Raw genomic sequence first — 23,937 nt, 5'->3', positions numbered from 1 at the left:
GTATGTGGCATCAGAGCATCAGTTTAGTAAAGTCTGCTGCCGAGGAACTGTCTGGATCCGCTGCTAACACCGAGCTGGAGCTCTGCCATCTCACATCTGGAGCCCGTCTGCCTTTTAACGTTTAAGGTAACTTTTATAGAAGTGAGGGCTGCTTTTCCACATTTACGACTGTTTTACTGACAAATCAAACAGATTGAATATCTTTACTGACTGAATATATATTTAATTTATCATGCTGCTGTCTGCAGTCTGATTTAGAGCTAATATGTTTATTTGTTTTTAACCTGTTTTATGCTAGCTTTGTAGTTTTTGCGCAGTTACTTTAGCACCAAATTCTTGCTAAATTAACTTTCTTCTCTGTACTGCAAAATTATATTTGTTTTAGTAATAACTGAGATACACTGGGTTGTTTGGGACATTTTTTGCCTAGAAGAAACGAAATTTAACAGTAGTTTGTTAGTATTAAACTTTGCAGGTAGCTTGGCAAAGTTAGTAGCTTGTCATTAGCTAGTTAAAAAAACACGCAAACGGATTCAACAGTGACTGATAGTTAGCACTATAGCCAAAAATACACGTTTACAATGTTGGAAATGTGTAGTTATACCTGGCGTAGTTTTTATTTGTTTTTCTGTTGTGATGTAAATGTAAGTGTACCCTCATGTCCGAGCAAAAAAAACAAACACTTAAACAGTAGCCTATAATCAAGGATTATCTCATTATAGCTAGCTCTCTATTGCAGTCGATTGCCTTTATTTATCTATGTATTTTATTAGATTTCATAATAAAAGGGAAACATGTTTCTTAATAAACCCTTAAAACTTTGAACTTATTAAGATAAATTTATGATGTTAACTGACAAATTTATAACTTACAGCCACTGGCAGAGCAGTACGTATTTACACTCCCCTAGAATTAAAGGCATCAGTTTAATTCAACAGTTACCATTTACATTCAGCTAATACACTTGCTCCAGCTGTGTCTATTGGTTCAACATGGTTTCAAGAGTTAGCAATGTGTCTGGACGATCGTACGTATGTGACAAGAGAAAATCTAGTTAAAATCACATTACAGGTTCATACAAAGGCATTAATGAATTCCAGAGTTTCCCTTTCAAAAGGTGCAGTGACTCACCCTCACTCAGAGTTCAGTGATAATAAAGTTTCATTAGTATTTATGCAGTGGAACATTTTAGTGTCCAACCATGATCTAAGAGCTGTTTCACATTCTTTTGTGGGGACAAATACTGACTACTGGGTGAAAATTGCCAGATATAAAGTCACTGAACCAAAAATTGACTGGTCTTTCTATCAAAGTTCACATCAACTGCACACTTCAGCACCAACCGTCTCATCACACCCAGCCCCTGAGGTAAATTTAAGGGTAATGTTAGTGGTCTTTAGATCCTCCTTCATGCTCAAGCCTGTTCTGAAGTCTCTAATCCAACTGGGAGGACCTCTAAGTAACAGGCAAGATTTATGGTTTCGAGTGTGTTATGTTTTCTTTTCAATTAATTAAGAGTCACAGCACCTTTTAATTTCAGTTTCCAATGTATGATCTCACAGCAGCCTTGCTTTGCGGTATATTTGTCTCTTTTGGACGCACATCAACGCCCTCCTGACACATTTTAAAGCTGGGAGTGAGTCTGCAATTACAGGCAGATGTACATGTGAGTCAGGGAGTTACTGTGTGCGTCATGTGGGCTCTGTGTGGTGACAGAACAGTGTTTACTTCACTCTCACACTTCCTCCGTCCAGTTTGGTTTTTGCGTCCTGCAGCCACAGCGTGTCAGACAACAAAAGCCTTAAAGCACGGCGTCCCACAAACATTCCTCTGGGTATTAGTCTGCCCCGTTGTTTAGGCTGACCTTGTTTGTGCTGGGTGGCAGTTGTGGCCTAGAACAGTGGTTTTCAGCTCTAATCTGTGTTTAGAAGTTCTGCAGATATTATAACAACCATAAACTTTAATGAAAAGGTATGACACCAGCAATTAACCTTCACAACAATGAGTAGGATGCCTGTTTCCTTCTGGTGCCTCCTCCACATGGGTGTGAAATGCATATTAATGAAGAAGGGTGTTGCTGGACTTCACAGCTATCCTGTTTTTGTTTTTTTGTTTTTTTTAAGCAGGTTAAAATCTATTTTTTTCCCAATGTTTAAAGGAGGACATATGAAAGCAAGAAGAGGAGGTCAGACATGATGTTTCACTCTCTCGTATTGTCTCTCTGTGTCTTCCTAGAAACAAACACACAATGCCAAACTGGGGAGGAGGCAACAAATGTGCAGCGTGCCGTGGAACAGTTTACCACGCCGAGGAGGTGCAGTGTGACGGGAAGAGTTTCCACAAATGCTGTTTTCTCTGCAGTAAGTACACACCTACCCCTACACACTATACACTACATGCTGCACAGTAGCTTGGTGGCTTGCACTGTCATCTTGCAGCTAGAAGATCCCTAGTTTGCATCCCAGAACTTCCTGGGATCTTTCTGCATGGAGTTTACATGTTCTCCCCGTGCATGTGTGGGTTTTCTCCTGGTTCTCTGGCTTCCTCCCACAGTAAAAAACATGCTGAGGTTAATTGGTGGTTCTAAATTGTCTGTAGGTGTGAATGTGAATGTGATTGTTTGTCTCTACATGTAGCCCTGTGATGGACTGGTGACCTGTCCAGGATGTCCCCTACCTTCACTTTAAGTCAGCTGGGATAGACTCCAGTCCTCCACAAACCTAATGAGGATTAAGCGTGTATAGATAATGCATGGATGGATGGTTTTCAGCTCAGGCAGCAACTGAATTTCTAATCTTTTTTTATTTGGTTTCTGGTTAAAATGTTATTCAATGGATTTTACATGTCGAGGGATTGGAAATCCTTGTCAGCCTGTGAAAATAGATTATTTCTTCTGTGCCTCTACGGGAGCTTTCTAACATCTGAAAAAATAATCCTTAGCATGCGCTTAGAGACTCCAGTTTTTTTGAAATACAACTGTGGACACTGAGTTTGAAGAATGTGAGCATTTATTTACAGAGATGGATGGTCCAGGCACCTGTTTTATTGGAAAGGTAAGGTCCTGTGATACTGGAGCTTAGTACAGTGTTATACTTTCCACATCTTGGAGTACTCCGCCAAGTGATGGAAATTTTGTCATCTGCCAAAGTCCACCACAGTTGGACTCTGCAGTGCGTATGCTTGGCAGTAACATGCACTGCCATTCAAAAGTTTGGGCTCACCCAGGAAATTTCATGTTTTCTATGAAAACTCACACTTTTATTCATGTGCTAAGATAAACCGCAAAAGGGTTTTCTAATGATCAATGAGCCTTTCAACACCATTAGCTAACACAATGTAGCATTAGAACACAGGAGTGATGGTTGCTGGAAATGTTCCTCTGTACCCCTATGGAGATATTCCATTAAAAATCAGCCGTTTCCAGCTAGAACAGTCATTTACCACGTGTTATCTTCATTGAAAAAACAATGCATTTCTTTCAAGAATGAGGACATTTCTATGTGACCCCAAGCTTTTGAACAGAAGTGTGCATGAGTGGAATACATACACACCAATCTGCTGCACTCAGACTCAAAGCAAATAACAAGAAGTTCACATCCATGGTGCCTGCAGCTATTTATGCGTTTGTCAGTAACAGAAAAGTCAGGACATCTCGGACATGTTGTAAAAAATTACCAAAGTGCGACACTAAACAGCTGGAGTGTTCCTTCATATTGACGATGCTGTCATGTGGCGTTGTTGCATCGGTGACTGTTTTTAAAGCTCTTCCTCAAAGAAGCAATGGCATGTGAGGTTTATATAAAACATAATAAATCTGAAAAGAGCACTGTGAACTTATTGTACTAAAAAGGTCAGCTCTTAAATGTCAAATGAACTTTTAACAATCACATTTGTTGTATCATTTCTAAGAAGTAGCTGGTTTTAATCAGATGAGACGTTTTATCAGGCGGGGTTGGTCAGAGTGGTTCTTTAAGAGGTAAGACAGTAAGCAGGTAATATGTCTGTTACCTCATTTGACAGAAATCTATGAATTTCCTTGTTATTTCTGAGCATTTCATAAACAAATCTGTTCATTATGCTTGAGAAAATGAAACCTCAATTAGCAAATCTGATTTAAAAACTGAATTGATTTTTTTTTTCATTCTCATTTTAAAAAAAAAAATGGTGATCTTCCTTTGGGGGGTGGCTTAAACCACTTTAGAGAGGGAGGACATCAAACATTCCACTATGCAGGAAAACCCCTTTTAGCATATTTCAATAGCTTTTACATTAAATACAGAGATCTCGGGCCTGCCAGCAGCAGATATTGCATCAGCCTGAACATATTATTTATTATGTGGAATGTGGTGTCCAAATCTGAAGAGAGCCGTGTAAGATCAGGCAGAGAAGCCACAGAGTCGGGAGAAAAGCTCTTGAACTCAGTTTCACCTTCGTGGCTCATCAAAGAGCGCTGACATTTCTAACACTGGTCACTGGTTGTTGAGTTCACGCTGCATTATTGTCCGTTTGTTGGACGGGTAGGCGGCTTGTCCTGATCCTGAACCTCGATCCTTGAAATGTCAGGGAAGATGTTCCAGCGAAGAGCTCGCACACAGACCAGGATTTCACTGAGCTGCTATCAAGAGAAGACCTAAACAATCCGAGCCACAAAAGATGAGTTTATTTTTCGAGTGGTTCTGCTACAAAGGCAGCTTTGTCTCACTCTCCCATCCAGGAGAAGATGAGCTAGGGGACTTAGTGTCTTTGAATTCTTCGCCCTTTCCTCCAGTTTCTCAATTTGACATTCTGTGACATTCACCTCTTTTAATGTCTGTGTGAAAGGCAGCTTTATGCTGAACCTCATGTGACTCTATGTGTACCATCTGTCACTTTGTCTTTGATATTTGTTTGCAGTCGGTGCCTGTGGAAACACGTGAAGATTAATGATGTTAGTGGAGGAGAGTTGAAAATACTGTGACAAAAACCCAGAGAAACAATAGCAGTTGGGACAAAGGTGCATGAGGAGGAAATGTCAGGCTTCAGGAGACATTTAGTGGGACCTACGGAAGTCCTCTAACAAGCCGCTAACACTTTTCATTTTGAGTGTTGGCTGGGAGATCAGAGACTTGAATGGACACATTTTTCCTGCTGGTTGTGTGAAACTTTAAACCAGTATCAGACAGTCACACAGTAACAGCCTTTGTGCGACGTATTCAAGTAATCCCAGCATCCAGCATGTGCATAAGTGGCCAGTCTGAAGCAGCTGCAGTGCTTTGGTTTTTTCAGACAAAACACTCTTTACTAAGTGAAAAGCTAACAAAAAATTGCAATTCTTAAGCAGCTACTGCACGTTGTCAGAATTTAATAAATCCAATACTGATTAGCATGAGTTGTGGCGATGAAATTGTTGCTAAAAATGGCAGAAACATAAAATTTAGACTTAAAATACTTATGAACAAATGAAAAATGACAGAAAAAATCCCAAAGACCAACAAAAACATCACAACTGAAGACAGAAAGAAAGGAGACATAGACGAGAGACACAAAAAGATGGTAATTGTATTTGAGATGAATGATTAAGGATTGCATCTTCTCGAGTAGCTCGGGGATGTGGAATTAAATATCTTATATGATAGCAACAATTTACATGAACCATGTACAGTCTACACTACCATTCAAAAGTTTGGGCTCATCCAGACAATTTCATGTTTTCCATGAAAACTCACACTTTTATTAATGTCCTAACATAACTGCACAAGGGTTTTCTAATCATCAATGAGCCTTTCAACACCATTAGCTAACACAATGTAGCATTAGAACACAGGAGTGATGGTTGCTGGAAATGTTCCTCTGTACCCCTATGGAGATATTCAGGGTTCTCGCCAGCGCATTTCAGCGTAACTGCCCATTACGACAGCGTCACGGGCCGTTACGCTGTCAATTTAAAAGATTACGCTGTGATTAGAGCCGCTACGCTGTTATTTTGACAGATAACGCCATGTGCGTTTGTTTTTATCGACTGGGTGCCTAGCTACGTTCCCAGAGGAAAAGAAAATTCAAAAAGAGATCTCAAAAATGTCTCATTTACTTCTCCGAGACAACTTTGAGATCTGTGTGACACCAAACTGAGACTAAGGCTTATTTCTCCTGTGTCTCATTTTTTTCTCCTGAGCAATAAGATGCATTAAATCTCAGTTTAGTCTCCTTTGAAGTTTCAGAAGAGATCTCAACAAGCTCTCATATAATTCTCAGAGTTTCTCAACTTTTCTGTCTCGTTGTGATCTCAGGCAGAGAAATCAGAGAGCTCTGTCTAAGAACTCAATCTGTTCTCATCCCACCTTCAGTTCATGCATCTCGTACTAAGCTCAGACAGAACAAATGAAGAGATCTCCACAAGCGCTCATTGAATTCTCAGACTCAGATCAACGTTTTGTTGTTTTTAATCATCTATCATGTTGACTTTATTGTAATCCACATGATATTTTTTAAAATTAATTAATAAAGATTCAGATTACTTTATTCATCCCAAAAGGGAAATTCATTTGTCTGTCAGCTCATCTGCTATTTGCTATAGAATTATAAAGGCTGATCGCTGTGGATACAAAGATCTTCTATATCTCTCCGTCCTGCAGTCAAGAGAGAGGCCCATCACGATATTATGAGTGGATGATCCGTGGTGTTTAGAATGATAAATCCAGTCAAGTGGGAGGAGAGGATGACATGATTGAAGTCACCATATACACACGTGGGCAAAATTGTTGGTACCCCTCAGTTAAAGAAGGAAAAACCCACAATTCTCACTGAAATCACTTGAAACTCACAAAAGTAACAATAAATAAAAATTTATTAAAAATTAAATAATCAAAATCAGCCATCACTTTTGAATTGTTGATTAACATAATTATTTAAAAAAAAACAAACTAATGAAATGGGGCTGGACAAAAATGATGGTACCCATAACTTAATATTTTGTTGCACAACCTTTTGAGGCAATCACTGCAATTAAACGATTTCTGTATTTGTCAATGAGCGTTCTGCAGCTGTCAACAGGTATTGTGGCCCACTCCTCATGAGCAAACAGCTCCAGTTGTCTCAGGTTTGATGGGTGTCTTCTCCAAATGGCATGTTTCAGCTCCTTCCACATATGTTCAATGGGATTCAGATCTGGGCTCATAGAAGGCCACTTTAGAATAGTCCAACGCTTTTCTCTCAGCCATTCTTGGGTGTTTTTGGCTGTGTGTTTTGGATCGTTGTCCTGTTGGAAGACCCATGACCTGCGACTGAGACCAAGCTTTCTGACACTAGGCAGCACATTTCTCTGCAGAATGCCTTGATAGTCTTCAGATTTCATCGTACCTTGCACACTTTCAAGACACCCTGTGCCAGATGCAGCAAAGCAGCCCCAAAACATTACTGAGCCTCCTCCATGTTTCACCATAGGGACAGTGTTCTTTTCTTCGTATGCTTGGTTTTTGAGTCTATGAACATAGAGTTGATGTGCCTTACCAAAAAGCTCCAGTTTGGTCTCACCTGTCCAAAGGACATTCTCCCAGAAGCTTTGTGGCTTGTCAACATGCATTTTTGCAAATTCCAGTCTCGCTTTTTTATGAGTTTTTTTCAGCAGTGGTGTCCTCCTTGGTCGTCTCCCATGAAGTCCACTTTGGCTCAAACAACGACGAATGGTGCGATCTGAAACTGATGTACCTTGGCCTTGGAGTTCACCTTTAATTTCTTTGGAGGTTGCTCTGGGCTCTTTGGATACAATTCCAACGATCCATCTCTTCAATTTGTCATCAATTTTCCTCTTGCGGCCACGTCCAGGGAGGTTGGCTACTGTCCCGTGGGTCTTGAACTTCTGAATAATATGAGCCACTGTTGTCACAGGAACTTCAAGCTGTTTAGAGATGGTCTTATAGCCTTTACCTTTAAGATGTTTGTCTATAATTTTTTTCGGATGTCCTGGGACAATTCTCTCCTTCGCTTTCTGTTGTCCATGTTCAGTGTGGTACACACCTTTTCACCAAACAGCAGGGTGACTATTTGTCTCCCTTTAAATAGGCAGACTGACTGATTATGAGTTTGGAAACACCTGTGATGTCAATTAAATGACACACCTGAGTTAATCATGTCACTCTGGTCAAATAGTTTTCAATCTTTTATAGAGGTACCATCATTTTTGTCCAGGCCTGTTTCATTAGTTTGTTTTTTTAAATAATTATGTTAATCAACAATTCAAAAGTAATGGCTGTTTTTGATTATTTAATTTTCAATAAATTTTTATTTATTGTTACTTTTGTGAGTTTCAAGTGATTTCAGTGAGAATTGTGGGTTTTTCCTTCTTTAACTGAGGGGTACCAACAATTTTGTCCACGTGTGTATTATTATAAGTGCCTCAAGATGTTTAGGCTGTATCCTGGCAACTTCTTATTTGTTGCAGCATTTGTAAGGTGTGTGTGTGCAGATTAATATATGCATAGGGTGGCATAGCTCAGTGGGTAGAGTGGCTGTCTCCTGTCCAGAAGGCTGGGGTTTGAGTCCGAGTCTGTTGTGCTCATGAGGAGGTGTGAGTGAGTCTCACATATTGCTCCACTATTGTTCATTTTCTTTTCCAGAGGAGAAATAAAGGAGCCATTAAAAACACTGTATTGAGATTAGCAAGGTATCTCCCACAAGTCTCAAGTATGACTCCCTCTAATTATCCTGTCTCACCTATTTCTCCTAATGAATTTTAGGAGAAACGTATGAGAAACCTTTAGACAAAATAGAAACTAAAATGAGGCTGACATGAGAATCTCAAATTTGTCTCCTGAGCTGTAGAAGAGCAAGCTTTGAGCAGTAAAATTTTCCTCTGGGTTAAGTTATGTCTCCCCACCTCAGCCGTACTTTCCTGTCGATTGACCCGTTCCCGTCTAAAATTAAGAGTCGCTTCCAATCTCGGGGTTACAATTAGCATGTCTCGGTTGTTTCCGTGATGCCATGTATGGTGAATAGTGACCTAAATCAGGAGCATTTGGAGCATCTGCGTGACGCTCATTGGCTGACATCTGGGCCGGCCGCTCGTGAGCTTTAATGAAGGCTATTGCGCATGAGCGTGCGGGAGGACCTGCTGTTACACTGTAAAAAAATCCTGGTGAGAACCCTGATATTCCATTAAAAATCAGCTGTTTCCAGCTAGAATAGTCATTTACAACATTAACAATGTCTAGGCTGGATTTATGATCATGTTATCTTTATTAAAAAAACAGCTTTTCTTTCAAAAATAAGGTCATTTCTAAGTGATCCCAAACTTTTGAACGAAAATTTGCAGTTAAGACATTGAAATAGTTTGAAATTCTAAAAGAAGCTGAGGTGGATTTTTTAAAAAATAATTTTCATATGGTGTTTTATAAAATGTTCTTTAATAAGATACTCACAATTAAGTTAAAGTTTCACTTCATGCATAGAATCAGTATTTAGTTGAAGTATAAGTGACAAATTGAGCAAGAAAGCTGTTGCAAGAATACATTGCGTGTGGACACTGGAAGTTGAAGGATCTTATAGATTTCAAGGAGTTTTTTGTTTGTTTCGCTTTAGTCAAAGAAGACTAAACCTGAAGGATTGTGAAGTGTCAGTTGGACTCAGTTTACAGGCTTACTTTGGGCAAGAGGATATCACAGGGTCAGTTTAGAGTCACAAATTAACCTGCATGTCTTTTGAGAATAAGACAAGTGAAATCCTGCAAAGGCTGAAGACAAACATGCAAACTCCAACCAGTGAGGCCCCAGCCAACCAGCAAGTTGAGACTCATAAGGGCAAACCACTGCACCCATCTTTAAAGAACAATGAAAAACTTCAGCTTATGTCAGAACATCAGATTCATTGTTCACACACAGATCTCCTTTGAGCACTTACAGTTCCAGCAGGACTTTAAATGACCCATCCAGCTACATTTCTCACTCACACTCGCTGACATTTAAACTCCTGTGATGTTTGACTTCATCTGAACCCTCTTCCTGAACTTCAACATTTCCCATTTAACCATCCATTTATGATTATTTTAGTAGTTGCCTTTCATGCCGGCTGCTTTTCTCTTTCCAGTTTTTCGAATGCTTCACATGCAGATTTGAAGCTGCAGGCACACTTACATTTTTTACATTTTTTTCAAATTTTACAGCATCATTCATCCTGTAAAACTTCCCCTTCTTTGTCTTTCCTCAGTGGTCTGCAGGAAAGGTTTAGACAGCACCACACTGGCTATTCACGATCAGGAGATCTACTGCAAGTCGTGCTACGGGAAGAAATACGGCCCTAAAGGCTACGGCTACGGACAGGGAGCGGGAACACTCAACATGGACCGAGGAGAGCGGCTCGGAATCAAACCTGAAGAGTAAGCTGGGCTTTTGTACATAACGCTGTTCTGCACAAATCTGTAAAGTCCTTCCTGCAGCTGTGACTGATCGTGATCAAGTATCCATCAGATAACCTTTGGCTCCATGTTAAGTTATGACGTAAAGCTAACACAAGTCACAGCTTAATATAGACATCATGACATCGTGTGCAGTGATGTCAATGCTGTCGTTCATTTTCCTGTATATGCTGCTGTTCAGGGTTGTGTTCCATCAGCGGTTCTCAATGTCCTCATCCAGGCTGTGTCCATTCAACCACTGTAGAGTTTTCATCTAATGGCAGTGGAGTGGAAAGTGTCTAAAGATGTGCAAATTTAGAACCAATTGAACAGTAAAGTCCCTGCAGTGCTTCCAGTGGCTGTGAAACTGCTTTAAATTCAACTGAGTTTTACATTTTTATAGCTTCATTACAATACAAATGAGATCTTGAAATGTTTCAAAGGATCATTCACTAGGCACAGTTAGAAAAGAGCTGCAGCGAGGTTGCCGAGGCCACTGATTTCAGCATTTTACCAAACTTCAGGTTGTCTCCAAAAGCACAAACCATTCCACTTAGATTCAAAATGGTTGACAAAAACAGGCAGTAGGTAGGTAGGTAGGTGGATCTTGGTGAGTGCTGGGTGGCCCGCTGCTTTAAGAGGCTGCCCTGTAACTAAATTTTTATTGCAACCTAGTTTTAGGCCTTTTAAACCACCTACAGGAGACTAGAGGTCCAGAGCAACAGAGTAAACATCTATGTGGTTTACAAGTGTCAGTAGTAACATATGCTTTATTCGTGATGTTTGCTGTTTGTCAGGTCAGTTACAGATTAGATGTAGGACGTTTTAGCAGCACACCAAGCACATAAGGCTTGTGTTAATGTTAAAACTGTGTATATAACCCTTTGCTTTATCCCGCGTCCCATTCTGTTGCTCACTGCCTGAACCACAAAGCCATTAGAGAGGAAAGAAACCTTGACGGGAATATTGGCGAACAGTCTTCCTCTTTATCAAACCCAGCTTGGCTGAATCATTTCCCAGCCGGTTTGGTGAACAGCTTAGATCCAGGAGGGAAAAAGATTCAGAGTAATGATTAAGAGCAAAATACATAACCTAACAGATCAGGATCATTGCTCTCTAACGGAAAGAAGCCCTCGACTGGAATGGATTCACTTTCTGGACCCTCATTGTAAAGCTACAGCTGTTTAGATATCTGAGAATGAACCTCTTAGTTTACATGTGTGACCTTATAGCATGACGTAAACCCACCCAAAACAAACACAGCAACACATCCCCACGCACAGCCATCCAGAGAGTTTATCCTGCCCCAGACATCAGGTGATCATAGTTATGAAAGAGTTTATTATATAACCACAAGGGTCCAGCTCACCCTGCTCTCTGTCCTCCACCACAAAGGCTTCATTCAGGGGCCACTGGAGCTGGCAGTCACCCTCCGATAAGCACTGCTCTGAGGCCCCAGGGTGCCCTTCTCCCTTTCCCAGCACTGACTGAGAATAGATTGTTAGTCTCTTTCCATTCTGGCAATAATTTATGAAGTTGTTTTTCTGTATATGTATTAATTAAGACATACATTAATGTTTAAATCACACTTAATTGAGTCATACTCTGCAGGTATTCATTACTGTAGATGTCAGTGTTTTGGGTCAGACTTGGTCTAATACTAGTAAATGTTTTCTTAAGAACACAAAGTACCAGAGAATGTTTATGTAACTCTAGAGCCAAGCTCCTGTTATCATCTATTTATTTCCACTATAGAATTAACAGGATTTTACACAGTAATAAAAAAAAAAAAGTATAATCAGAGAAGAGCTTTCAGTTGATACAATTAAGTGTTTAGTTGACTACAATGCTTGAGTTAGAGATTTCAGCGATATGAATGATAACCTGAGTGCTATTTCTTGGGTGAATTTTGTTCTGAGATAGTCGTTATTTCTTCTTTTATCTCCTTTAGGACTCACACTCACAGACCCACCACCAACCCCAACCCGTCCAAATTTGCCCAGAAGTTTGGAGGTTCAGAGAAATGTGCTCGGTGTGGAGACTCAGTCTATGCAGCTGAGAAGATCATGGGTGCCGGGAAGGTGAGAGTTTTACCTGAAGCATGGTTTAGGGGCTGTTCACACCCCCGACTTTCACACTGTTGATGAATGACAACAGCTGATCAGTCCTTTCATTTTATTATTTATCATGCTGTATAATTAATAGAATAGTGTTTACATAGATTGAAAAATGTCCATTCCAATATGTCAGAGCTTTGTTTTGTCCAAACAGTCCACTCCAAAGTGTAAGAAGCTCAATGAACAGATGACATGTTTTTACTTCTGAAAAGAAAATGTCTAGATGTTGGCACCTGTTTTTAAGTGATGTTAACAGCTTAATGAATAATACACAATGAACCAATGCTTTATAGGTCATTTATAAGCCATTAAAGGGGAACTTTGTTTTTTTTCAACCTGGGGTCTGTTTTCATGTCATTTCATACATGTGAGTGATGGAGAAATGAATTTTCGACATAGCTCCAGTATTTAGCCAGGCAGGCAGCTTAGCAGCTCAGCTAGCAGCTCGGCTAGTGAAAAGTATGGGGCAACTGGCCCCCCACGTCAAAGTCTGCCCTAACATGCTTTTTTCCCACACTGACCGGCTCAGATAGTCTCAATGATAGTCTCAACCACAACATACTAGAGATGAGAAGTGAACGAAAACCTCCACATTACCTGGCGATCGCTCTTTGTTGTGGTTTGTATCCAAATCTCAGGACGCTAGAAAGCAAATCTCGTTCCGAAATCGCGCGATAGCTTGGGCCAAAACACCGGTTTTAGCGCGAGCTATCGCGAGCTATCGCGAGCTCTCGCATGATTTCAGAAGGAGATTTGCTTTCTAGCGTCCTGAGATTTGGATACAGACCACAACAAAGAGCGATCGCCAGGTAATGTGGAGGTTTTCGTTCACTTCTCATCTCTAGTATGTTGTGGGACACTCGTTGAGACTATCTGAGCCGGTCAGTGTGGGGAAAAAAGCACGTTAGGGCGGACTTTGACGTGGGGGGGCCAGTTGCCCCATACTTTTCACTAGCTGAGCTGCTAGCTGAGCTGCTAAGCTGCCTGCCTGGCTAAATAGTGGAGCTATGTCGAAAATTCATTTCTGCATCACTCACATGTATGAAATGACATGAAAACAGACCCCAGGTTGAAAAAAAAACAAAGTTCCCCTTTAATATGAACACATTTTGGATTGCTACGTTGTTTATCTTTTCTGTTTGGTAATACCATGATACATCAACCCATGAATGCCCCACATATGTGGCTGTTGGGGCTCAATGAGTTGCACTAACTTCATACTTGCCACCTTGTTTGTAGAGAATCAGCGAAATAAGGTGCTCTGTTAAATACTTCTATTCCTTAAACATTATCAGTGACCTTTATAATGTAAACACTCATGAGTTCTACACTGTAGAAGATGGATCTCTAAAAGACTGGTAGTCAGTAGACAAATGTTACACCTTCATGGATGTTTAAAGGAATCAGTTCACTTGGTTGCATGTTTGTCCATCTCAGAACGTAGCCGTCTGGATCATAACTGTAACTGCATAAACAATACCTTCATCAAAGCTCACTTTTATTTCTAATAAGCTCTAAGATCTACAATTACAGCTCTGGTGGTTCTAACTAGGTTAAGGGATTTTGAGAACCAGTCGACTGCAAAAATAAGACAAAAAGGGTGAATTATTAGCCCGTGTGGCGAGGCTCTAGATGCGTGATGATGAATGGATGGTAATTATTTGGACATTACAGTTTTGGACCATTGTTCACGTCCAGTGTTGGATGTAATAAATGCACCCGCATAAATCCAGAAGGACGTGTTTCAACCGTAAGAAACGACTTTTAAATTGAGCCATCTGCCAGGACATTTGCCAAGTTGGCTATTTAGCTTTCACTAGTTTAGCCAAGTAGCAAAAATTACGACGCTTGGGTGATTTGAGAATTCATTTATCGTCATAACAACGCTGAAGGAGAGTCCACAACTCAGCCGAGTCTCTGGGAATCTGATCTTACGCCACAGACTCTCCTCCTCTATTTCTATGCCGCTTTGTCTTGTTCACACTAATGACACAACTTCATCTGCTGCACACGTCGTAAGCTGCCGAGTATAATTCAGAATAATTCATGCTCTTGTAATTTATCAGTCTAGTGTGGAATGCATTCAGCTTTACAGAGCTATCATTACACACAGTTACAGCAGGAACAGCCCCAGAAGAAAGCACGCCTCCGATCCTGACAGCGTCGGTTTCTCGATCATCGTCCCAGAGCAAGATCACAATCTGCATCCCAGCCCACAGTGGAGGGACTTGTTTGACTGGATTGATCACACATGGTTCTCACAGCGCTGAACCACATGCAGGAGCTTTGGTGTGCTCTCTGCTAATGAGAGAACACAAATCCTGTTTGTGACTGAAGCCGTTCCATGGGTTTGGATGGGAGCTTCCTAACAGCTGGCGTTGATCTCGTACCGGAGTTCTGGCAGATGTTGTTGACGTGCTGATTTACAGTAGATGAAGGCCGCGCTCTGCAGATGTATTGGAAGGATGTTTTGTTCGGAAGAAGGGAATCAATGAGTCTCAGAGCAGCTGTTACCACGAAAATCCATCCGCAGAGGAGAGAGGATTCGTGTTGGGAGGATTTTTATTCCCTCTGAAAATGGGAGTGGAGCGTTTCCTGTTGCTGATCGCTTATGGATTCACTCAAGCTGATTTATAGCAGGTGATGTCATCAGGCAGAGAGCTGCTCATGGGCTTCCTAATGGGAGGAGAGACTCCACTCACAGGCTAAAGCATGACCTGTCATTTTCTGTATAATGAAGACATTAAGGACGGCCCCGGGCTGTGGGAAAGTCGAGCTGCTTTGATGGGATTTAATGAAGGAAATGATGAGGAACCTGTGCAATTATTATCTGTGGAGTAAAGGAAAAAACCTGGAGTTGAGTTTTGTTTTAACATTGTACAAGCTCTTAAGAATTTCAAGAAGATATAGTGTAGAACAGGGGTGTCAAACATGCGGGCCGTGGTCCAAAACCGGCCTGTGGGACGACTTTGTAAAGCGCAAAACTTACAGAGAAGACATTAACTGCAAATTACAGATCTGTGAAACTGTAAATTTAGAATGAATGCTCGACCATGACACGTTGTTTTGATCATAAAGTAAAATATTAGGTTGTTCATTGTTCTTTTGCGTTTCATTTTTGTCAAAGTTTGTCATTTTTTTGTCTTATTTTGTCTGACTTATTGTCTCTTGATTTCATCATTTTGTGTTTCCTTTTTGTCTTGCTTGTGTTTTTAGTCTATTTTTTTTGTCCTTTTGTTTCCTGCTTTTGTAATTTTTTTGTCTCGCTTGTGTCATTTATGTTATTTTTTGTCTCATCTTTGTCATTTGGCCATTTTTTTGTCACTTTGTAACTTTCTTGTCTAATCGTTTGCCGCTTTGTTTGTTTTGTGTCATTTATCTAATTTCTTGTCATTTTGTTTCTCGTTTCTGTCATTTTTTGTCCCATTTTTGTAATATTTTGTCCTGTTTTTGTTGTTTTTTGTCTTTTTTTAACCCTGACTTTTATCATTCTGATCTTACTGTAAAATACCCTATTGTTCAATTCCACATGCCTACGACTAAATGTTTTGTTCCTTTGTAGATCCACTGATCTGTAAGTTCTAATGTGTAAATGACAAACTGAGGCTGAATGTTGCTGAAATTGAATTTATTTTTCTTAACAAATTTCAGGTTGTTCATAATGATTTGTAAAAAGATTGTTCCTCAAATCTGATTTTTTCTTCACTAAAACAAAGGAAAAATGTGGGGTTATTTGCCGGTTATTACTGTGATTTTACTGCTCCGGTCCACTTGTGATTAAATTGGACTGGCGCCTGAACTAAGATGAGTTTGACAGCCAGGCATAGAAGTATGAGGACAGACATGAACAGCTGCCACAGCAGGTATGAAAATCCAATTCTCTCTGCTTCTCTTCGTAGCCGTGGCATAAGAACTGTTTCCGCTGTGCAAAATGTGGCAAGAGCCTGGAGTCGACCACCCAGACCGAGAAAGACGGAGAAATCTACTGCAAAGGTGAGATGAAGCGAAATATGCGTGATGATTCATCACAGCATTACAAGGGAATGATTGTGACGCTGCTTTGGGTTTTCTGGTGGATTACTGTCATTACAAAGATTTCACAGCCAGCCAGGAACAATGCAGGGGAAACAACGTTTGTTTTGCCAACACATTTGCTGGCAGTGAGAGTCGAATAAATCCACCATGCAACAATGAATCAGCTGCAGAGTGATCCAGCAGCAAAGAATTCTCTCCTCTGAAACAGATCAACATCTATTATTAAGCTGTAAGTTTAGAATACTGTGTAGCCACTGACTGAATGTGAAGTAAATGGTGATGGCAGGAAGTCAGAGTTGAGTATGGACAGATACTGCAGGTATCAACACCAGAGAAGGTTGAGCATGACAGGGAACATCTACAGTTCTGTTTTTCTTCGTTCATGTCCCAGAGACTGGAATCACGTTTATTTGGATTCGTGATGTTCCCAAATCCTTGATCCTGACGTTTGATAACCATTGACCTTGACCACTAAGTAGCATTAGCAACATTAGCAGTGTTGCTTTGGGGATTGAAAGGTTAGATAGTCATGACATTTGGCGACGACATTCACACCCCTTCAGGATTAACGGGAGTTCACTTTAGCAGAGTCAGCCATTTTAATCCAACACACTTATTCGCCAGATTGAGTACCTATCTCCTGATGGGCGACGACAGTAGCTGTACCTTCTGTGTGTGCTGGAAACTATTCTGGTGTTGGTACACAGCCTTGGATATGTGAAAGAAACAAATAAGTTGCTCAAACAGATCCACACATCACTATTCCTGTGTGTTCTTTACTTGTCACTATTTTATTGAGCAAAAGTTAAGATGCTAACTTCCTAAACTAGAATGGGGATTGTAGTAAATGTTACATTACCGTTCAAAAGTCTGGGGTCATCCACACAATTTCATGTTTTCCATTAAAACTCACACTTTTATTCATGTGCTAACATAACTGCACAAGGGTTTTCTAATCATCAATGAGCCTTTCAACACCATTAGCTAACACAATGTAGCATTAGAACACAGGAGTGATTGTTGCTGGAAATGTTCCTCTGTACCCCTATGGAGATATTTCATTAAAAATCAGCCGTTTCCAGCTAGAATAGTCATTTACCACATTAACAATGTCTAGACTGGATTTATCATTCATTTAATGTTATCTTCACTGAAAAAACAGCTTTTCTTTTTAAAAAAAATGACATTTCTAAGTGACTTAAACTTTTGAATGATAGTGTATGTCCCAGAACTTTAGCCTGCAGATGTTGTTAACAGTTTAACAAAGCTGCCAGCAGGACTCTAACACTCTTAATCCTAGTAAAGTTCTTTTTCATTTATAATTGCCTTCAGAAAACTTGCCTTAAGAAAACACACTGAGAGCTTAAAGTAGTCAACCAAACAGTGATGATGCAACACAGCCAGCAGACAGGAAGGAGGTGTGTCAAGTCAAAGCAGACAGATTACATTTCCATACGCGATTCAGATTCAGGTAACATTTACAGCTGCTGACTGTCTCTCCTGTTTGTCCTGTGACTGGCATTAGTGCTCGTGAAAATGATTAACCAGTTATTAACAAATGCTGGAAAAGACGCTGACTGTTGCCATTCAGTGAACCGCTCTTGTCACTTTTTACAGTCATCAGCAAAAGTAGAACTGAATAAACTGGCTTTTATTTAACATCACAGTCTGCTGTCATTGGTGGAATCCCAGATGAGAGATACTTCACATTAGGTGCGTTGGTCTGTCATGTGGAGCTACATCTGCAACCTCCACAATGACTCCTCTCTGCTCATCAGCACAACGAGGCCGGATGGTTTGACTAAACAGAGGACGCTCACACACTGATGCACACAGACAGGCATAGAAAACAGGCATAAACACACACACACACACACACACACACACGTCAGCAGATGGATGCTTGCTGAATGTCATCATGAAACCTTGCACTGATGAGCAGGAATGTTGCATCTCAGCTCGAAAACCAAACAGGCCAAACTGCGCTGCTGCAATCAATCAGTGGTTTTGTCTGGGACGACTCACTGTCCTCTAACAGAGACGTCCTGTCTCTGTTTAAGCAACATCTGGAAGCTGTTGCTGCGTCTCATCAGATGTGGACAGACCTGGTTCATCATGTTTGCAGCAGAGAGATCAGCCATATTTTATACACAGTCAAGCTAAAATTATTCACACCCCTAGCTCATTTTGAATTACAGTTGCTTTTATTCAACCAGCAAGTTTTCTTTTGATTGGAAATGACACAGATGTTTCCCAGAAGATAATAAGATGATGTACAAGAGGCATCATTGTGGAAAAAAATAGCTCTCAGCTTTTATTTACATTTAAATTTTAAAAGTAACTTTAGGTTAAAAATTTCAAGGGGTATGAATAGTTGCGGGCTTCATTGTAAATAACTTTTTATTATTTAACATCTTTGTTAAATATCATCCATAAATCTCTTTAATCCAGTACTGACACACAGAGGGTTACAGCCTAACACCTCGTTGTTTTACCACAAGTCAAATGGTGAGGTCATTTTAAACCTAACGTGTTGATGTGAGCTGAACAGTTCACACACTAACAGGTGTTTGCTATTCTGGCTGGTTAGGCCTGAAATTACAAGGCAGCTAGAGAGCAGGGCAGCTGTCAGTAGGACTTTCTAATGGGACATTATTACAAGGTACAGTAGGGAAAACATGCAGAAAGATCCTGGAAAGGCTGGGACATGAACTGGGGATCCTCTAGCTGCAGGGTGACAGTGCTAACCACTGACCACTGTGCAGCCTGGAAAACATTGCAGCCCATTCAATTATGAAGGCTAGCACAGTAGAGGGGCTGTAAAATGAAAAGCTTATTAATCAGTCATGATTTAGTTTCCTGTTATCACATGTATGGTCAAATAAATGATCCCAGAACTCTATTTATCTGCCTCAGTTTCAGGGTTCTGGTGACACGCGACCCAAATATTATTCAGATGGTAACATGGTGTTCTATTTACTGTTGCATGTGAAAAGGGCCTTTTGGCACGAGAACATACCTGTAAAGATGTGACCAGCTGTATGCATGAACAGCAACACAACCAGTAGTCATTCAGAACAGTCAAACTTGCTGTTCCTCTTACCACTTTTCTCTCTTTTTTTTTTTTTTTAAAGGTGGTATTGAGAACACGAGTACAACCAATCAAGTTCAACATAGCCTGGCCTGGTTAGACAAACCCTGATAATGTGAATCAATCAGAGATAATGAAAGCTAAGATATTTATGCTTATTTCTGTTTTGACAGCTGCACATTAGAGCTCCTAAACTTTAGACTTAAAACATTTAAACAAGTGCGTTCAGGTCTGACTGTGCCAAATAATGCAGGATGCGAGGAAGTAACTGTGTTTTTGGCTATAGCTGAGTGAAATTATTGATTTAATATTGTCCTATAGACCAATCAATTTTCTAAGCTATTAGCCATAGCACTGAAACACTCCTCTGACTGCACGTCTGAGCTCAGTGATGTAAAGAACAGGTTTAATCCTGAGCTTAGAATCTGCATCACTCATAGAGAATACGGTCAGGAAACAAACTGGTTGTCATGAAACTGAAAACTCTTGACTTTGGGCCCAACAAACCTCAATCACACACAAATCCTGCATCCCAGTAAACCCCTCAGGTGCAGTTTACCTTAAAATCACATGGTTTCACTTCTCCAAATGCAATAATCCTTTCAAAATTGAAGCATAAAACATATTTTTATGTGAACAACGGGTCAGCAGCGTTTGGTTTGTGTAAGTTGTCTGTTATAGTGACAGAGAATTGTCTTCAGTGCTGTTAGCAACTTTATGGTCATTCTTTTGGTTTGGGATAAACATAAGGAGACATTCAGGTATCAGAGAAAACACTTCCTGTCCAGCTCCACATGACAGACAGACATAGCAACAAACCATCACACACACTTAGCGTACATAAGATGATATCTACCTGTGTTTACAGCTCCAACTGACTGATTTGAATATCTCTTACGACTTCTCATAACACAGACCGCTGAGCTAAAGTTTCCTGACATCAACTTGCAGCTTCAGGTTCTCAAGCGTTGTTTTCTATGTCTCTAACATTTCCTCTCTCCCTCCACAGCGTGCTACGCCAAGAACTTCGGGCCCAAAGGCGTCGGTTACGGCCAAGGAGCCGGCGCTCTGGTCCACGCTCAGTGATGCACCGACAACCACTTTTCTACATTCCTCTACCCAACACGAACATTTCTCAGCCTCCTTCTTTGCCCTTCCTGCCTCTGTGTCGTTTTTATTCTAAAACAGGTGCTCTCGACACGAATAAAAACATGAACAGACCAAGTGTTCACATTTGACTGTATTTTATTATTAAAGCCATTAAAACTGAACCATGCCCGTATGTTTACATCTGAAGCGGAGTTACAGTGATGTCTGAAGGTGGGCAGAGAGGCACTGGAGATGATTATGTGCTTTTTTTTGTCCTTTTTGTCTTCTTTTATTGTCCCACATGGTGAGGTGAGAGGGGGAGAGAAGAGAGAAGTTTTTGGCTGCTGGAAGAACTAGTGAGGACTGCTTTGACTTCAAGTCCCGGATGAGCCTGAAGTTGGTGAACTCTGCCCTAAAAAAACAAAGCCCGCATTTACCTACGGTCGCCCAAGAGGCTGTTGTTAGAACACAAGTGGCTACCGATATGAAACAGCCAGGTTATGACGTCTGACCTTTAAAGCACGCGAGAAGTAGCTGCTGTGTCGTCTTTGTAGGGCAGCAGTGACATCAGTGGTTAGTAAAGATGGAGGTCTGAACCGTGGAATGATGACATAACCGTCCCCTTCTGATGATGCAAACATGAGGCCCAAACTTTTTTGGAGGCCGTTATATAATATAACCTCCCTCTATCCGTAAAACTATTGCATGATCACATTTCAGCTTTTAGAAAACGGAACAAAAACAAAAAAAAATCGGCGTCTGCCTTAGTTCTCTAGTGTCTTTGCTTTACAATTTGTACATCCAGTGGTATAACAAACCCAGCAATATATGACGTAGAAGTAAAAAAAAAAAAAAAAAAAGAAACAGAAAACCTTTTGGATGACCACAGAGTCCACAAGCATGGAACATTCAAATATATTACACACTTGCACGGGGAGGACCCGACCGGAAATCTGGCGACCTGAAAGGACAACTTCCACTAAACACACTGGATCTGAGAGAAAGAAACTGATTTAAAACAAAAAGAAACAAAAGAAGAAACAGACAAATGAACGTAATGCGGAAAAGTACTTGCAAATACTTAACATTCACTATATACAGACACGTGGCTTGCTGGGCTATCGCCATGGTGACGACGATGGAGGGGGGACGGCGAGAGCCCAGCGGTCCCAAGCATCGTACATGCAGTGGAGTTTCTTGGCAGGGGTGGGAAGGGAGGGGGTAATTTTGGGGGTATTTGGGGGTTAAAATGCCTATAGACAGCAGTGTGGGACATCACTAAAAGCTACAGTCATACACTTGGGAAGTATAGTCAGTTGAGTTTCTCCATTCTGTTTGGTTGGAAGAAAATCCCCCAACTCAAAAGAAAACAAAAATAAAAACCAGGAGCACCTTCGACTAACACCGACGAAGAGAAGAAAAGAGAACAGAAAGACGGCGTTTATGTACAGATGCACATTCTCCACGTTTCAGTCCATCCTGCTGCTGCTGCTGTGGCCGACTGCACGGCGTCCAGACAGGAAGTGACGGGAGGCGGCCATGTCTCCTCTTCCTCTCCGTAAACAATGGAAGCGTCAGCGTGAAGCGGCGCTGCTGGGCCTTCTGTTCAGTAACGGCCGAATAATACAAAAAAAAAAAAAAAAAAACAACTAAAAAAACATGATCAGTGCAATGTTGTAGGCAGACAAAAAGACACACGAAACAAATAAGACTTTACAGCTTCTAAAGAGAAACACACATGGAATGAAGCTTTCTTGTAAACCGTCCTTCTGTGGCGTTCCTCTCACGCTCCACGCTGCTGTTAATAAATACACTCGTTGTACCTGTCCATAGAGTTTTATAGGTAAAGTTCAAACAGCTACAGGTACTTCTTTCATAGTTTTTCCTCGTAAAAACCTACTCGGCTACAATGCTGTGAAATGTAAAAATGATGGCGCTAGAACATAGTTACTTTATCTATAAATAGTTTTCAAATAAATACACCTGTATCACATTGTCTGTAGGATATCTTCTGTTGGGTTTGCAGTGGCCGCCGCTGGAGGAGTCCCAATCTGTGCGTCTAATACTGCACAACAAAAAACGCTCCTATGTCTACGGTGTCTTTAGTGGGATTTCTCCAGCGGATCCGCCTGCAACCCAACGCTCTCCTCTGATAAGTTCAGCAACGTTGGCGAATCTTCATCAGCTCCACTCAAATATTCATCATGGTGCAAAATCAAGACCTCGAAAAGACATTCCCTTATTTCTATCATACTTACGAACTAATAAAAAACACCTTTAGCTTCCCTGGCCACCACAGTTAATAAATCGTGGGAACATCGGAGCTCCCGAACCAATCGAAAACCACAAATACGTACAGGGCACATCGACAGGGACACCATAAATAAGAGATAAAATAGGGGAGGGTGGAGAACGACGCTGCCTCGTCGTGGCGCTGCAGCGTCCCAGTCTCCGGCACGAACACAAGAGCTTTTTATTGAGTGATTCCCTCTCGTCCGTCGGCCTCTCTCCTCTCCGTTCGTGCCTGGCAGCAGAAAACACACCGTCCGAAGGGCTCGGGAGAAGAGAGGAGGTGGAGGGGTCGGCGGTGGCGGTGAGGGTACAGTAATGATGTCGAGTAATAGTAGTAGCAGTAATAGTAGTAAAGGTGGCGGTGAGGGTGGAGGGAGGGGGGGAGGGTGGAGGGAGGGGTGTGTGTGTGTGGGTGTGGTGTCGCCCCGTAACAGCATGCTAGTCCTGGCTGATTATTATTTTTTCCCCAAAGTCTTTTGATCGGTGAGGGAGAGATGGTCCAAAAGAAAGGAAAGCAAGCGCTCCCGAGAACAGCATCGCTCCAAATATGGACGCAGGGGGGGGGAGAGAGAAGGGCGAGGGGCGGGGAGGGTGACGTCCGGCCACGCTCCGCTCCTCCCTCCCCCCCGCCCCTCCTTTCATCTTCCTCCTCCTCGTCCTCGTCCTCCTCTACACCAGCTGGTAGCCCGAGCCAGACGTCTGGTCGTACTCTATTGTGTACTGTGTGGTCCAGTCCACCGTCACGGGCCGGATGAGGCCGCAGCAGCGGATCTCGAAGAAATCTATGAGGTTTCTGATGCAGCCGTGGCTACAGGGGGGACACAGAGGGAAGGAGGGGTGAGGGAACAGACAGTACTATTCAGACAGAGCAGGAAAAGTGAAGAGATGCCCTCTTCCAATGATCTGAGTGAAACTAACGATACTCTATGTGGAAATCTCTGTGAACCCTT

At 41.4% G+C, this 23,937-nt stretch overlaps 2 protein-coding genes across 2 annotated transcripts in view; one reads left to right on the top strand and one right to left on the bottom strand.

Annotated features, from left to right (window-relative positions):
* On the top strand, positions 1–20,830 carry csrp2 (cysteine and glycine-rich protein 2). Its single transcript, XM_022212363.2, has 6 exons — positions 1–126; positions 2,236–2,360; positions 10,177–10,345; positions 12,315–12,444; positions 16,380–16,473; positions 20,616–20,830. Exons 2-6 carry the CDS (start codon positions 2,249–2,251, stop codon positions 20,690–20,692), a joined length of 582 nt encoding a protein of 193 aa, XP_022068055.1. The 5' UTR covers positions 1–126; positions 2,236–2,248; the 3' UTR covers positions 20,693–20,830.
* A 3-nt stretch (positions 20,831–20,833) lies between these two features.
* The window catches only part of zdhhc17 (zinc finger DHHC-type palmitoyltransferase 17), a 48,404-nt gene continuing 45,300 nt past the window's right edge, over positions 20,834–23,937 (bottom strand). The window contains exon 17 of the mRNA XM_051954990.1: positions 20,834–23,795. Coding sequence (XP_051810950.1) covers positions 23,657–23,795 — 139 coding nt within the window. The 3' untranslated portion in view covers positions 20,834–23,656. The remainder of the gene's footprint in view (positions 23,796–23,937) is intronic.

This window comes from Acanthochromis polyacanthus, chromosome 1 (assembly GCF_021347895.1).
Source record: "Acanthochromis polyacanthus isolate Apoly-LR-REF ecotype Palm Island chromosome 1, KAUST_Apoly_ChrSc, whole genome shotgun sequence".
NCBI lineage: Eukaryota > Metazoa > Chordata > Actinopteri > Pomacentridae > Acanthochromis > Acanthochromis polyacanthus.
The sequence above is the reverse complement of the archived record's forward strand: the minus strand, read 5'-3'. Positions and strand labels throughout refer to the sequence as shown.